Below are 15,484 nucleotides of genomic sequence, written 5' to 3' on the forward strand. Positions count from 1 at the left end.
TATATCTCAAAATCAATGATGTGAAAAAATTAAATAGCAATAAGCACAAGAGGAGTGCGTATTTATGGTGATATGTGAGCGTGTCCCAACGCGTTTCATAAGTGAAACATATCTAAAATCCACAATCTTAAACATAAAACCCCATAAATCATCAGGGGACACGGGGTAAGGTGTTATAGCTTAGCTCCTGTCGGTCTGACTATTACAACTGTATAAGGTATTGCAGTGTATTATAGTATAAGGGAGTGATCACTCAAGCAAATGACTCCATATCAAATTAGACCATAGACAGAGTGAGGCATATAGGAGGATGTACCTATAGAGAAACATAGACAAAAGCAGTGTGAGAAGAATGTCTAAGTGCCTATGCTGTCCACATAGTGATGGGTGCAAGCCAGTACTTACATAACTACTGGAGTGGTATCGTTCGTTATCCAGAAGTGACGGCATGGAGGTTCACCATGTCGTCCATCACATGGTGCACGCCTGACATGTAGGCCAAGGCGCGCTGTATTTAAATGAGAGGAAGGGGAGAGTCGCCGGTCAGTGCGCATGCGTCAGTACGACGTCGACCCACGTGACCAGATCAAGTCACATGATCGGGCCAGAAGGGGGTGCGGCGTCCCAACACAGCGCATGTGCCCTGATGGTTTCATATATATTGTGTTTTCAATATTTTTTACAAGCCTTTCTTTTTACACATATTTTAAGTCCCTTTAGGGGACTTTAACAAGCAACTTTTAGATTGCTTGGCCCTTAGGCTGCACTGAATTATCATTGCATTGCCTATGGGAGTTGTGCTACATGCAGGTCTCCATAGGAACTACTGCTGTAGTAGCCTCAGATCTTTCACAGTGGCAGAAATATGGCGGCTATGATGCTCACTCTGCTCTGGAGCAGGCGCCATCTTGAAAGACCTGACATTCACCATACCTTTGGCGGATGTTGGGTAGGGGTAAGTTTTTATGCCCAAAAAATTTTAAACTCGTTTTCACTCACTTATCTGGTGGACTTTCTTCTCTATCTGTGGGCGGGCAGCAGCCTGTCAACTGAGAAAATCAAGCACCTGCATCTGCCAGGAGTGTAAAGCAATCAGTTCTTGTTAATTACTTCCTTCTGTGTATTAAAAACAGTCCACGCATATGGCCACAGAGAGAGACATACCGTACGGTATGTGATGCCACCACCATTTCATCTTCCATTTATTCTAATTCTACGACGTAGGGATGTATGAATGAAAGGTGCCTCCTATCTTTAGCTGCCAAAACAGAACCTGTAATCCTGAGAAAAAAAATAATATTCACCTATATCCCAATTAGCTCAAGTGCACCAAGAGTAAAATATTTGCAGAAACCTGTGTGGGCCTGGCCCAAACCTGATAGCAAGGAGTTGGTTTCTCCTGTAGAAGGGGGTTCAAGTAATCAGGGAATTACATTTTATTAGCTTGTCTAGTATTACACAGCATCCTCTGAACTGAATGGGCATCCATCCACTTCTAAGGAAGTAATTGGTTCATCAAAACCAAGCTGCACAGGACAGCAGTCTTGGACATGGTGCTGAGAGACATGGGAATTTTAAGAGAAAATACACTGCTCAAAAAAATAAAGGGAACACTTAAACACAATGTAACTCCAAGTCAATCACACTTCTGTGAAATCAAACTGTCCACTTAGGAAGCAACACTGAGTGACAATCAATTTCACATGCTGTTGTGAAAATGGGATAGACAACAGGTGGAAATTATAGGCAATTAGCAAGACACCCCCAATAAAGAAGTGGTTCTGCAGGTGGTGATCACAGACCACTTCTCAGTTCCTATGCTTCCTGGCTGATGTTTTGGTCACTATTGAATGCTGGCGGTGCTTTCACTCTAGTGGTAGCATGAGACAGAGTCTACAACCCACACAAGTGGCTCAGGTAGTGCAGCTTATCCAGGATGGCACATCAATGCGAGCTGTGGCAAGAAGGTTTGCTGTGTCTGTCAGCGTAGTGTCCAGAGCATGGAGGCGCTACCAGGAGACAGGCCAGTACATCAGGAGACGTGGAGGAGGCCGTAGGAGGGCAACAACCCAGCAGCAGGACTGCTACGTCCGCCTTTGTGCAAGGAGGAACAGGAGGAGCACTGCCAGAGCCCTGCAAAATGACCTCCAGCAGGCCACAAATGTGCATGTGTCTGCTCAAACGGTCAGAAACAGACTCCATGAGGGTGATATGAGGGCCCGACGTCCACAGGTGGGGGTTGTGCTTACAGCCCAACACCGTGCAGGACGTTTGGCATTTGCCAGAGAAAACCAAGATTGGCAAATTCGCCACTGGCGCCCTGTGCTCTTCACAGATGAAAGCAGGTTCACACTGAGCACATGTGACAGACGTGACAGAGTCTGGAGATGCCGTGGAGAACGTTCTGCTGCCTGCAACATCCTCCAGCATGACCGGTTTGGCATTGGGTCAGTTATGGTGTGGGGTGGCATTTCTTTGGAGGGCCGCACAGCCCTCCATGTGCTCGCCAGAGGTAGCCTGACTGCCATTAGGTACCGAGATGAGATCCTCAGACCCCTTGTGAGACCATATGCTGGTGCGGTTGGCCCTGGGTTCCTCCTAATGCAAGACAATGCTAGACCTCAAGTGGCTGAAGTGTGTCAGCAGTTCCTGCAAGACGAAGGCATTGATGCTATGGACTGGCCCGCCCGTTCCCCAGACCTGAATCCAATTGAGCACATCTGGGACATCATGTCTCGCTCTATCCACCACAGACTGTCCAGGAGTTGGCAGATGCTTTAGTCCAGGTCTGGGAGGAGATCCCTCAGGAGACCGTCCGCCACCTCATCAGGAGCATGCACAGGCATTGTAGGGAGGTCATACAGGCAAGTGGAGGCCACACACTACTGAGCCTCATTTTGACTTGTTTTAAGGACATTACATCAAAGTTGGATCAGCCTGTAGTGTGTTTTTCCACTTTAATTTTGAGTGTGACTCCAAATCCAGACCTCCATGGGTTGAAAAATTTGATTTCCATTTTTAATTTTTGTGTGATTTTGTTGTCAGCACATTCAACTATGTAAAGAACAAAGTATTTCAGAAGAATATTAAATTAATTCAGATCTAGGATGTGTTATTTTTGTGTTCCCTTTATTTTTTTGAGCAGTGTATATATGCCAGGTGGTAATAGTCATGGTAAAGTATCTGCAGATGTCAACCTCTGGGGAGCTACATGTTAGGGGCTACATGTGTCTCCTGAGCCAATCGCTGGCTTCAGATAATGGAGAGGAGCACTTTCTACTAGGTCAGCATGGTCAATAAACTTGTGGTATGACCCACTTAACCTTGAGGAACTCCAATTGAACAATGCTTCACTGTAATAATGGAGTTCAAGTGTGGTTTATACATAGCATCTCCAATTAAACGCATCACCAACCATGCCAAACACCAGTCACCGAATACATGGCAAGCCTTGGCTGATTTTTGAATTGCAGCCATGCAAATGAAAAACGTTAAATTATTGGAAAACACTTTTCCCTTTAATGAAGGGTGAACAAGGGTCAAAAGTGCACATGTAATAGAAAATAATTCTAAATATCTTCAAGCATCACTAACAAAAGGGTCAAACGCAATTTACCTGACTACCGTAGGATAAAGCTCAGAAGTGTAAATGTACACCACATTGAATGCAGCGCTGACGGACAACTTTCCGAGTAAGGCAAGGACTGCTGGACTCAAATACAAACCTACAGGTAAAGAAAAAAAGAAAAGTAATTGTGTTATTCATATTGCTAAAAAAAAAAAAACAACAAAAGGGCTCATTCACATGAACGTGTGCTGCCCGTTGCCGTATTGTGGACCACATTTGCGGATCCGCAATACACGGGCACCGTTCCGTGTGCATTCCGCATCCAGGATGCGGACCCATTCACTTCAATGGGTCCGCAAATGCGAAGATGCGAAATGGAAGCATGGAACAGAACACTACGGAGTGCTTTCTGGGGTTCCATTCCGTGCTTCCACACCGCAAAAAGATAGAACTTGCTCTCTCTTTTTGCATAACGGAAGGATCTGCGATCCCCATGCGGCTGCCCCACAGACGGTGCCCGCACAGGCTTCACACGGTCGTGAGGACAAGCCTGAAGATGCATTGCTACACACAAAGGGAGAATTTATCAAGAGAGGAAATTTGAAGTCTGTGTTGCTGTACTTTACCACATTCATCAAATGTTGCTTGTTGTTAAATTTGTCTCGTCCTTAAACCTAACGCTTTTGTCTAGAAAAGCGACTCCAGAGAGGATTTGTTCAGAGAATGGCTGGCAGTACCTTCTTATAGGCCAGTGATTGGAAACAAGCATTCTTACCAATGTTTGTTCCCGATAATCCACCTGGGCCTTTTTGCTCCAAAATGTTGCCGCAAAATAGTGGTGCATAGTAGGCCAACCAATAGGGGGTGTAAAGTTATGCAAAGTGTCCAACCTCTAGCAAGGTGCACTAAAAGGGGATGTCCGGGCTACAGATAATGATGATCTATCCTCAGGATAGTTCATCAATCTCAAATCGGTGGAGATCCGACATCTGGAACCCGCACCAATTTGCAGTTTTTCGCAGCCAGGGCGCCAGAAACTATACAGTGTATGGAGGGGGAAGCAGAAGGCTCCATACACTGTGTAGTTTCTAATACTGCTCCCACTTACGTGAACGGGAGCTCAGCTACAGTACCCCTGTACGACCACTAGACAGTGTACGGCGCTGTCTGCTTCCAGCTATGTACACTGCATCGTTTTTGGCGCCACGGCTGCCCGAAACAGTTGCGAGTGCTGGACCCCCACCAATCTGATGTAAATAGGATAGGTCACCAATATCTGTAACAACCTCTGTAAGAAGAGTTTATCACAAAGTCACTACTGCAACAACGGATTACATTTCATCTTGACCATGTCTTATGTATGGAGATGAAATAGTGCTCCCTCTCATCCACATATAGTCCTGGGAAAGCACATTAAGGCCACATGCACATGACGGCCGTGTGACTGCCTATTTTTTGACGGCCGTCGCACGGCCGTTTTCAGAGCCGCTGAGGTCTATGGGGCTTTTCACGTGGCCATTTTTTTTTTTTTTTTAACGGCCAGTGAATAGTGGCCATCAAAAATAAGACATGTCCCATTTTTGGCCGTTTTCACAGCCATGAAAATCGGATGCAAAACGACCATTAAAAAAAAGGACAGACGGACAGAAAATGGATGAATAAATGGTTGAAAAATGACCATGAAAAACTGACAGTGTGTCCATTTTTAACAGCCTTTTTTTTTTTCATGTCGTGTGCAAGTTGCACCATCTTATAATCACAATGTCAAGAGACTGCTCGAAAAGCCTGTTAAAGGAGCCAAATTAAGGTACTATCTTGTTTTCTTCTCCGCTCCATAGCAACAGTAAGCCCTAGACTCCAGCCAGTCACCACTAACAAAGAATTATTTGTGTGCACGTATCGTAATTGTAAAACAGCTTGAAGCAATTTTTGACTGAACCTTGAATGTGCAAAATCATAAATATCAAGGCAGACATTCCTGAGAAAACGAAAATGAGATGAACACAAGACAGCAGCTACGAACAAGTCTTCAATGTGTCAGCTTTCCACATCCGAGAAGATCGCCACAGCTCAGGTTCAATGATCTTTCATAAGTGAAAAAGTTCCTTTTTCTTTTAACTTTGCTGTATTGAATAATGCATTGCCTTTGAAACGGCTTTCATAACTTTTGTGGGAGAACAAGTCTGTCTTAATGATTTCTCAGTCTCTTATCAGGTAAACCTTAAGGGGTCTTATTTGATCCAATATGTTCAATTCTTGATGCTTAAAAACAGCACAATAACATCAAACCGCTTGAAAACTTCTCCGTAGTTGATCATTAAAAAGACCCGACACAGAAACGGCTATGACACATCAGCCGTGCCATAATGGCAAAAGCAGGGGCAAAACTAAAACTAAAACTAAAAGAAAAGTACAAAATCAGCTTAAATCATATTGGCACATACTGGCTATTACTTTATATAAGTGAATGATATGCTAATATTTAGAGGGTGTCCACAGGTCCTGTATGACACCTACAGTATATAAGAAAAGACTAGAAGAACAAAGCAATTGTTCTAGGACGTCACTATATGCTGTAGAACAGCGTTCCTCAACTCCAGTCATGATTTGAGAATATCCCACAGAATGAATACATGTGGAAAGTCCTGATGCATTGCTGTATCACCTCAATACTAAGAAAAATCCTGAAAACATGACCAGCAGGTGGGCCCTGAGGATTGGAGTCAAAAAACTGCTGCTGACAATTCTCAATCCTAGTTTTAGCTACAAAAGACTTGGTTCCAAAAACATATCAACATAAAACAAAAAAAATTAAAAATTAAACTAAAAACTTCACAAACCGAGAAACTCAAGACCATTACTTTTTCTCTACTATACCTTATAGTTGGCACTACTCTTTTGCTCAGAAACTTAATCAGCAAATCTAGATATGTTCCCCATACTGACAGTGTACATCATAACCCCAAAAATGCTGTCTCAGTCCAGTCATGCCACTCTTCTAAGCCTATGCTTGCCATTGACTATGCTGGTCTTATAACTGCTGTTCAAACACTAAGAATATGTCCCTGGCAAATGTCCTTACAAGAAAATCCAAGGCAGACGCTGAGATTTTTGCCGTGATTTAGCAGTGGATGACCTGCATGAGGATTAGTCCAACTGTCAATCAATGGAGCTAATCTGCGCAAAATCTGTGAGATGATTATTAGGCTTGAGCGAATCGACCTCTGGATCATGGATCTGAAGTCCATTAGTTCAAATACCTACATTTTAATGCTGTATCTGTACAGCATTAAAATGTATTGGCTCCGTGGAGCCAAATTTCATTCCGCCCGAAGTCGCGGTTAATTTCTACTGTATGCCTATCTGCGTATTGAAATAAGCAATCCGAATGGTATCTCGGTACCAACGCCCAGTTCGGATAGCTAAGTGTTTTTCAATACGCAGATAGGCATACAGTAGGAATTAACCGAAGTCTTGCACGACTTTGGGCGGAACGAACTTTGGCTTCCATGGAACCAATACATTTTAATGCTATACAGATACAGCATTAAAATGTAAGTATTTGAACTAATCAATTTCGGATCTGACCACCTCTAGCCGCTGCATTCAGGCAGGATGGGGTCAGGACGGGCCAATTTTAGAGACATGAGAGGTCCCGCCTACAGTATCAGACATTTATGTCACATTCTGTGGATACATGCTTCAAACAGTCCTACGATGCTAACATCAGATCACGGCGATGTATAAGAACAGAGAACATGAAAACCTTCAGCAACAATTTTAGGTTAATCTGTCACCCCGATTTTAGACTATTATCTACAGTAATACATGTGTAGTACCACAGATGAGGTACTGCCCCCTATTCACCTGCTGTCAGCACTCAAAGCTGCACTGAAATACATTGTCAGGACTGCTGTGCTGTTCTAACATAATGGAGAGGACTCATGTGCGCATGCACAGCAGTCCTGACAATGTGTTTCAACACCGCTCTGAGCGCTGACAGGAGGCAGTAGAAAATAAAAAATAATAAACTCCATATCTGCAGTAGTACGCATGTATAAATGTAGATAACGGTCCAAAAAGCGGGGTGACAGCTTCCCTTTAAAAGTGCATGTGGGTGAAGCAACAGCAAAGAGGTGAGCTTAAAAAAGAAAACAGGGGGTTAATGAAATGACTGCCGCAGTGGAAGGTTGTCAGACTTGTACAGGCAGCAGTTCATCATAGAACAGATAATCTGTACCAGAATACAGCCTTGTGCTGTAGCTACTGATGCGGGACTAGGTGACAATGTATGGGCATGAGTGAAAAACTGGTAACGGGACAGAAAATAAAGGGTCATTGTAAATTGCACATACTCCAAATGAGCTAAAGTCAGTGGTGAGGATCTGTGCTGGGGCTTGTTCACACCTCACTGACTCATAGGCTCGTGCTATCTATAGATATGTGCTTATTCACACATCCTTGCTTTTCCTCAGTAGAAAAACATCAGCACGCACTACTCTGGTCCGTGTGCCAGACCAAACACGTGCGCTGAAGTTTATGGGTTCAAACATAATCAGGGACAGAACACAGATGACACCGCGCTGTCAGTGGTGGCCATCGGCAGGAGATGCTCTGGAATTTCCATTTTCTGCCTAGAAATGCGCATGGAGGGCCGTGCTTCAATGACATGGTCAACGGATGATACACTGACGGCATCAATGGCATAAACGTGTTAATAGGCCCTTCAGGCCCAATTCTTTTTAATCTCTTTATTAATGTCCCCCTGGAAAGGACCGAATGTAAAGTGTCAGTTTAGCTTGATTGTCAAATATTCCTGAAAGACCTAGTTAAAGGGGTTGTCTCATCTCAGACAATGGGGGCATATCGCTAGGATATGCCCCCCATTATCTGATATATCGCAAATGGAGCCCCAAATGTGGTGGAGGGCACACTGCGCATGCGCAACCGCCCTCCAATCATTTCTATGGAGCTGCCAAAAATAGCCGAGCCAGCCATTTCCGTCGGGCCCATAGAAGTGAATGGGAGCGGTGGCCGCGCATGCGCAGTGAGCTCTCATTCGCTTCTATGGGGAGAGCACTTGGTGGTGGCCGGACCGAAGCCCTCCAGCCACCACTTTGCAGGACTCTGTTCTGGGACCCGCACCTAGAAGACAATGGGAACATATCCTAGCAATATGCCCCCCATTGTCTGAGATGAGACAACCCCTTTAAGGTGGCAGAATGGGCAAGAACTTGGCGGAGGAATTTTAATGTTGAGATTAATTTAAAGTAACCTAGGCCACGTGAATCATATGACTGCATACACATGAAATATAATAAAACTGGGAGCAACAAAACAAGAAAAGGACTTGGGGATTCTGGATACAAGCAAGCTAAGCAGCAGTGCTCAATGCCAAGGAGGAGCTGCAAAAGCAAATAAGAAAAAAAATAGAACGTATAAAAAGAGAACTAAAACCCTGTACTGTAATATTACCTCTCTATAACTCCCTAGCTATGCCCGCGACTCCCATTTACTCTTCTACAGACTTCTCATCTGGGAAAAGAGATGCTTTTTGAGGTGATCTCATCGACATGTATAAATATGCGTCGTCCATACAGAGAACTGGCAGATGATTGACTAGGGGACAGTCATTACATGTGACAGAAAGGGGATTTATATATCAGTACAGGAAAGGCTTCTTTACAGTTAGTGAAATTATAGAATCCCGTACCTTATAGTAATGGTAGATACTATGACAACATTCAAAAAAGGGCTAGCTGTATATCTAATGGCAAATAGCATCGAGGGCTAGAATTAATCTAGAAATAAATGATGGATAATTGATTGAGACAGGTTGAGTTTGATGGACATGTGCCTTTTGTTAACCTATGTAACCTATATCAACTGACTCCTGCCGTACAGTCATATGTTGTACAGGACAGATACAATAAACTTTGTATGTTTCTATGTTTCTATGATAGGACATCAGAAGTATGAGCTGCAATACCATGCACAATCTGCGGACAGATGAGGCACTGTTTTTGGATGAAAGCCTAATCCCTTTAACAATTTTGTGACGCGGCCTAATTTTATTTTTTTCAATTTTGTTCTTCCTTCCCTGCCTTCCAGGACCCTGTTTTTCCTCCGTTTTCTGTTGCCATAGCTTCATAAGGGCTTGTTTTTTGTGGGACAAGTTTTCTTTTTTAAGGAAACAGTTTGTATTATCATAGCTTGTTTTCGAAAAATGGATGGGGGGGCGGATTCTTTTGGGGGAGAAATTGGAACAAAAAACAAAAAGGCAATTCCGCCACATTCACTATGCGCTACAAAGGACATGACGACTTTATTCTGTGGGTCAGTACAATTACTGCCATATTAACTTTATAAAGTTTTTATTGTTTTCCTACTTTATAAAAGATTTAAAAAAAAATTCTGACAGCCATAACAGTTTTTATTGGTATCATATTTAGGGGACGTACACATTTTTTATCACTTTTCTTCATTTTTGAGATAGATAAGGTGACCAATAATGGAAAATCATAGATTTTTATATTTTTTTTCCCCATTACGGCATTCACCATGCAGGAAATATATTTTTATATTTTAATCGTTTTGGTATTATGAGATGTAGAGAACCAAATTATGTTGATTAATTTTATTGCTTTTATTATTTTTAGGGGGGGGGGGGGGGGGTGATTTGAATTTTTATATTTCTTTTAACTTTTTTTATATTGTTTTATTTTTTTTTCACTACCCCCCACTACCCTCACTTAAACATGTGATCATCTAATCCAGGCCCTCCAGCTGTTGCAAAACTACAACTCCCAGCATGCCCACACTGCCTACAGCTATCCGCCTACAGCAGGGCATGGTGGGAGATGTAGTTTTGCAACAGCTGGAGAGCCTCACGTTGGCCATCCCTGATCTAATCGCTTCTGCCACAAACTGCAATGATTAACCATTTACCAGTCTGAGAGATTCACTATGTTCCTATGGAACACAGCTGTGTTAATCCTGGTGGCCTCTAGTAGGCTCGAGCCCACCACAACAACTGCATGGCTCCCTTGATCTCGGTGCAAGGGAGACTGTAAGGCCCCTTTCACACGGGCGAGTATTCCGCGCGGATGCGATGCGCGAGTTGAACGCATTGCACCCGCACTGAATTCCGACCCATTCATTTCTATGGGGCTGTTCACATGAGCGGTGATTTTCACGCATCACTTGCGCGTTGCGTGAAAATCGCAGCATGCTCTATATTCTGCGTTTTTTACGCAACGCAGGCCCAATAGAAGTGAATGGGGTTGCGTGAAAATCGCAAGCATCCGCAAGCAAGTGCGGATGCGGTGCGATTTTCACGCACGGTTGCTAGGAGACGATCGGGATGGAGACCCGATCATTATTATTTTCCCTTATAACATGGTTATACAGAATGCATAGTAAAATAGCGCTGGAGGGGTTAAAAAAAAAATTCAAAAATTTAACTCACCTTAATCAACTTGATCGCGAAGCCCAGCATCTCCTTCTGTCTTCATCTGTGCAGCAACAGGACCTGTGGTGACGTCACTCCGGTCATCACATGATCCATCACATGATCTTTTACCATGGTGATGGATCATGTGATGCCTGGAGTGACGTCACCACAGGTCCTTTGCTGCACAGCTAAGATGAAGACAGAAGGAGATGACGAGCTTCGCGATCAAGTGGATTAAGGTGAGTTAAATTATTATTAAAAAAAATTAACCCCTCCAGCGCTATTTTACTATGCATTCTGTATTCAGAATGCTATTATTTTCCCTTATAACCATGTTATAAGGGAAAATAATACAATCTACAGAACAGCGATCCCAAGCCCGAACTTCTGTGAAGAAGTTCTGGTTTGGGTACCAAACATGCGCGATTTTTCTCACGCAAGTGCAAAACGCTTTACAATGTTTTGCACTCGCGCGGAAAAATTGTGCGTGTTCCCGCAACGCACCCGCACATTTTCCCGCAACGCCCGTCTGAAAGAGGCCTTAAGGTTCTGAGAGCACACAGTTCCACAGAAAGCAGCCTCAGTCTGACCGCAGCATCTGAGGAGTTAAATGACTGGGATCTGCTTTATCGATGACTCCAGTCATTGACGCCGGCTGCCGACTCTGAATGCGGGCTCAGTGAGTGTGAGCGCTCTATACATTTTACACTGCACCACAACGTAACTGGATTAACGGTTCACTGAGTTTTAAAAAACTTTTGTTATGTCAGAGACTTACAGTATCAAAAGTGCTGATCAGTAGGGCTGTGAGGTCAGAACGAGGAGAGAAGAGCACTCGATTACCACGCTTGCTACAGGAGAGGAAGCAATACGGACTGAATGGACAGTCTATGGGCCAGTCTCGATTCTGTACCCTGCAGCGAGGAGTAGGGTTGCACCAGGTATCGAAGTATCGATACCCAATCGATACTTTTGTACCCGGATCGATACGATACCGAGATTTGCCATTTACCGATACTAGGCTGCGTTACTGCGCATCCTAGTCTGTTAGTCTCTCAGCCCACGCCATGTTCTCCCCAGCCGGTACAGTGGAGAAGAGGGGAGTCCCTCCCTCCCCACTGTGCCGCTGCCACCAATGAGAACATAGTACTGAGGAGGAGGGGAGGGGCTGTGTCCACTGCGTCACCAATGAAAATAATTAACCCATTAATTCAAATATAGGTGGCGGGTGCAGGCCGTATCATATACCCGGCACCCGCCCTCTATGACAGGGCACGCGGGCACGCGATCCCGCGAACCGCGGGAGATAACTCATCAGGTGCCGCACCTGAGGGGTTAATTGATTGGGATCGTAGCGCCTTGTCATAGAAGGCATCCTACAATTTAGGGATAAATTATATCCATTGGTGGTGCAGCACGCCCTCCCCTCAGTATGATATTCATTGCTGTTGCAGTGCGCCCCCCCCCCCCACCCCAGTATTATAATCATTGGTGGCAGAGTGGCCACTGGTGCCCCTCCTCATTGGTGGTGCAGTGGCAGCTTCCGATCGGAGCCCCAGCAGTGAAATCGCTTCATCCGGTTACCATGGCAGCCAGGACGCTACTGAATCCTTGGCTGCCATGGTAAGCTCCCTGCTGCCATGCGCACAAAGCACAGGGCAGCAGGGAGAGTGTGGAGTCCTATTCACCCTTATAGATCTCTATAAGGCTACATGCACTCGACCGTATGTGTTTTGCGGTCCGCCCCAAAAAACGGATGACATCCATATGACATCTGTTTTTTTTTTTTTTGCAGATCCATTGTAACAATGCCTAAAACGAACAAGAATAGGTCATGTTATTTTTTTTGCGGGGATACAGAACGGACATACGAATAGCACACGGTGTGCTGTCCGCATTTTTTGCTGAACGATTGAAATGAATGGGTCTGCATCCTATCCGCAAATAAACAAAACGGAACGGACACGGAAACAAAATACGTTTGTGTGCATGAGGCCTAAGGGTGAATAGGACAAGAGATTAAAAGATCCCAGATTCTAGCCCCTAAGGGGGCTAATAAAAAAAAATACTAAAGTTTAAAAATATATATTAAAAAGTTTAAATCCCCCCCTTTTCCAATGTGACATATCAAATAAAAGAACACAAATGCAATAGCACTCTGCAAACAGCACTCTGCCCTGCCTCCATGCTGGATGTTGAATGAGGCATTGGTGTACATTTTGGCCAAAGCGTAATAAGCCACTCACCACGTCAAGGTCGCCTCTATTGAGTGGTCCCTAACACTAGTTCCTACCTGTTATGGGCCATGACAGCCACACAAAGTCCAGGGAGCGCAGGTGCAGCATGCACGCCAAGCGCACTCTGCTTTTAACCCCGTCCGGTGCCGTTACAGCTTTCATCGGATCCAGGGATGCAAGTACCAACATGCATGCTGAGCCCACTATATACTTCTCCTGGAGCCAAATGACTACTAATAGGCCCTGTAGAAGTAGACTCAGTCTATGTAGAAATAGACTAAAACAATAAAAAATTAACAAAAATTAGAGTAGGACTGTTCCATAAAATGCAGAAAGCACAGTTTTTTTGGGCGTTTTATTTTTGGCAATTTTTTTTTTATGGTATTGAAATCGTATCAAAATTTTAGTATCGTGACAACCCTAGTGAGGAGAGACACTGTTATTTGAGCCCTTCTCTCTCCTCGTTCTAGTGATCGGTGGGGGGGTCTCTGCACACATATCAAAAGTGTTATAAAAACTCTGTGACCCCTTTTATAGTAAAATAAGAAAACATAGAAGGATTGGATTTACCAGGAATTTCGCTTGGCTAAGTACATGATCTGAGTTATATTGCTACTCAAATGGCTGCATTAAAAAGGTCAAATCTCAACACGCATAAAAGCCCGGCTATGAAAAGTCCACATCACAAGTGTGATTTCTTATATCTAAGAATATAATTCTCGATGAAAGCCTGATTACTGCTTGTGTGAAATGCCAGGAACGGTAAGATCAAATATAAAAGGGATAAGGCACGTGGGAGAGCAGAAGCCCAAGAATATTAGCTGCTGACGGGGTGGGCGAAAGAGCATTGCGCTATAGGATGGGGGGTTGTGGTACGTTATTACAGCCTGCACTCATGGCACCGACAGGATTCCTAAAAGTCTTAGCATCGAGTGTTGGACGACTGAAATAAAGAAGTTGCATCTCTAATTCGCCTCCTATTTATGAGCACAGCCTTGCGAGACGGGAGTGGGCTTGCTGTTCTAGGGCATTGGGTTAATGAATACATGACACAGAACCACACCTCCAGTGATGAAACGTTCCCCGATGACTCTTGGGAAGCCATTAACACTCCAAATCTGTTTTAGTTGACAAAGAAAAATATCGTCATTAAGCGTCAAGGCGCAAGAGAGTCCCAATAAGGTGTTCTCAATTAGGAAATGCGTCAAGGTGTGTAAAGATCAGTGCACCATTCATTTCCGCGCTCCAATGCAAAGACGTCGCGAGACGGAAAACAATTATCCTTCCACATGTCGCGCCTGTCATTCTGTGGGCACATCACAGATACGTGTTATCAGTGTTTAACACCGCGGAGCATGCACAGCCCCCAAGAAGGTGTTTTATTCCAGATAGCAAGTTTACAAAAGAGCTCCAGATTTCCACATTACAATTCACACTATAGCAGGGCGAAAAGGCTTTTCTAAACCTGTGCCAGCCAGCGTCTTACACGAAATACATACCCTGCAGGCAAGAACCAGAGGACTACTAAATTTTCCTAAGATTGCACAGCCTGCAGAACAGACGTTTCAGACTATCCGGAGACTCTTATTGGCATAACCAATTATGCTTCTAGAAGTTATTTCCAAAAACCCGTACTTACAATTTTTTTATTCTTGAACTGAACTGAAATAGGACCAAAATTCTGTGCTGATGGACCCAATGCTCCGTTCTACTAATATACAGCTACAAATCACCTCCCAGTCTGTTTTAGTAACTACTTGCATTCCCGATGTAATAACTATTCTGGAGCATCCATTCTTATGACTGCATGTTGTGCCATTCCTGTATTATTGCTGCTTGAAGTTTATAAATGAATAGCCAGCAGTCTGCAGTAAAGGTACTGCTGGGTGTAACCAGTAGCGGGTGTGTCTGACTCTGTCCAATCAGTGATGCTGGTGTCAGACTGTACAGACACCCCTCCCCTCCGCCAACTGGTAACACCAATCTGTACCTGCACTGCAAACTGCTGACAATTCATTCACAACTTCAAATAGGAACAATAAAGAAATAGCACAACATAGAGTCATAAGAATTATTATATGGGGAATGAAAGTAATTACTAAAACAGACAGACATGTCAGATAAGGTGACAGCTCCTCTTTATATGAATAAAAAAAAATTAATCTATAAAATAGTTTAACGTTTATATACTGAACGCAATAATAAATTAGTCTGAAGTCAGCGCCA

General features: G+C 43.9%; 1 protein-coding gene across 2 annotated transcripts in view; it reads right to left on the reverse strand.

Annotated features, from left to right (window-relative positions):
* Positions 1-15,484, reverse strand: part of LOC121003899 (solute carrier family 22 member 15-like) — a 298,912-nt gene that overhangs the window by 151,467 nt on the left and 131,961 nt on the right. For both annotated transcript variants that reach the window (XM_040435841.1, XM_040435839.1), the window contains one exon: positions 3,617-3,725. In XM_040435841.1, the coding sequence (XP_040291775.1) occupies positions 3,617-3,725 (109 nt within the window). The remainder of the gene's footprint in view (positions 1-3,616; positions 3,726-15,484) is intronic.

This window comes from Bufo bufo, chromosome 6, assembly GCF_905171765.1.
Source record: "Bufo bufo chromosome 6, aBufBuf1.1, whole genome shotgun sequence".
In the NCBI taxonomy this organism is placed as follows: Eukaryota; Metazoa; Chordata; class Amphibia; order Anura; family Bufonidae; genus Bufo; species Bufo bufo.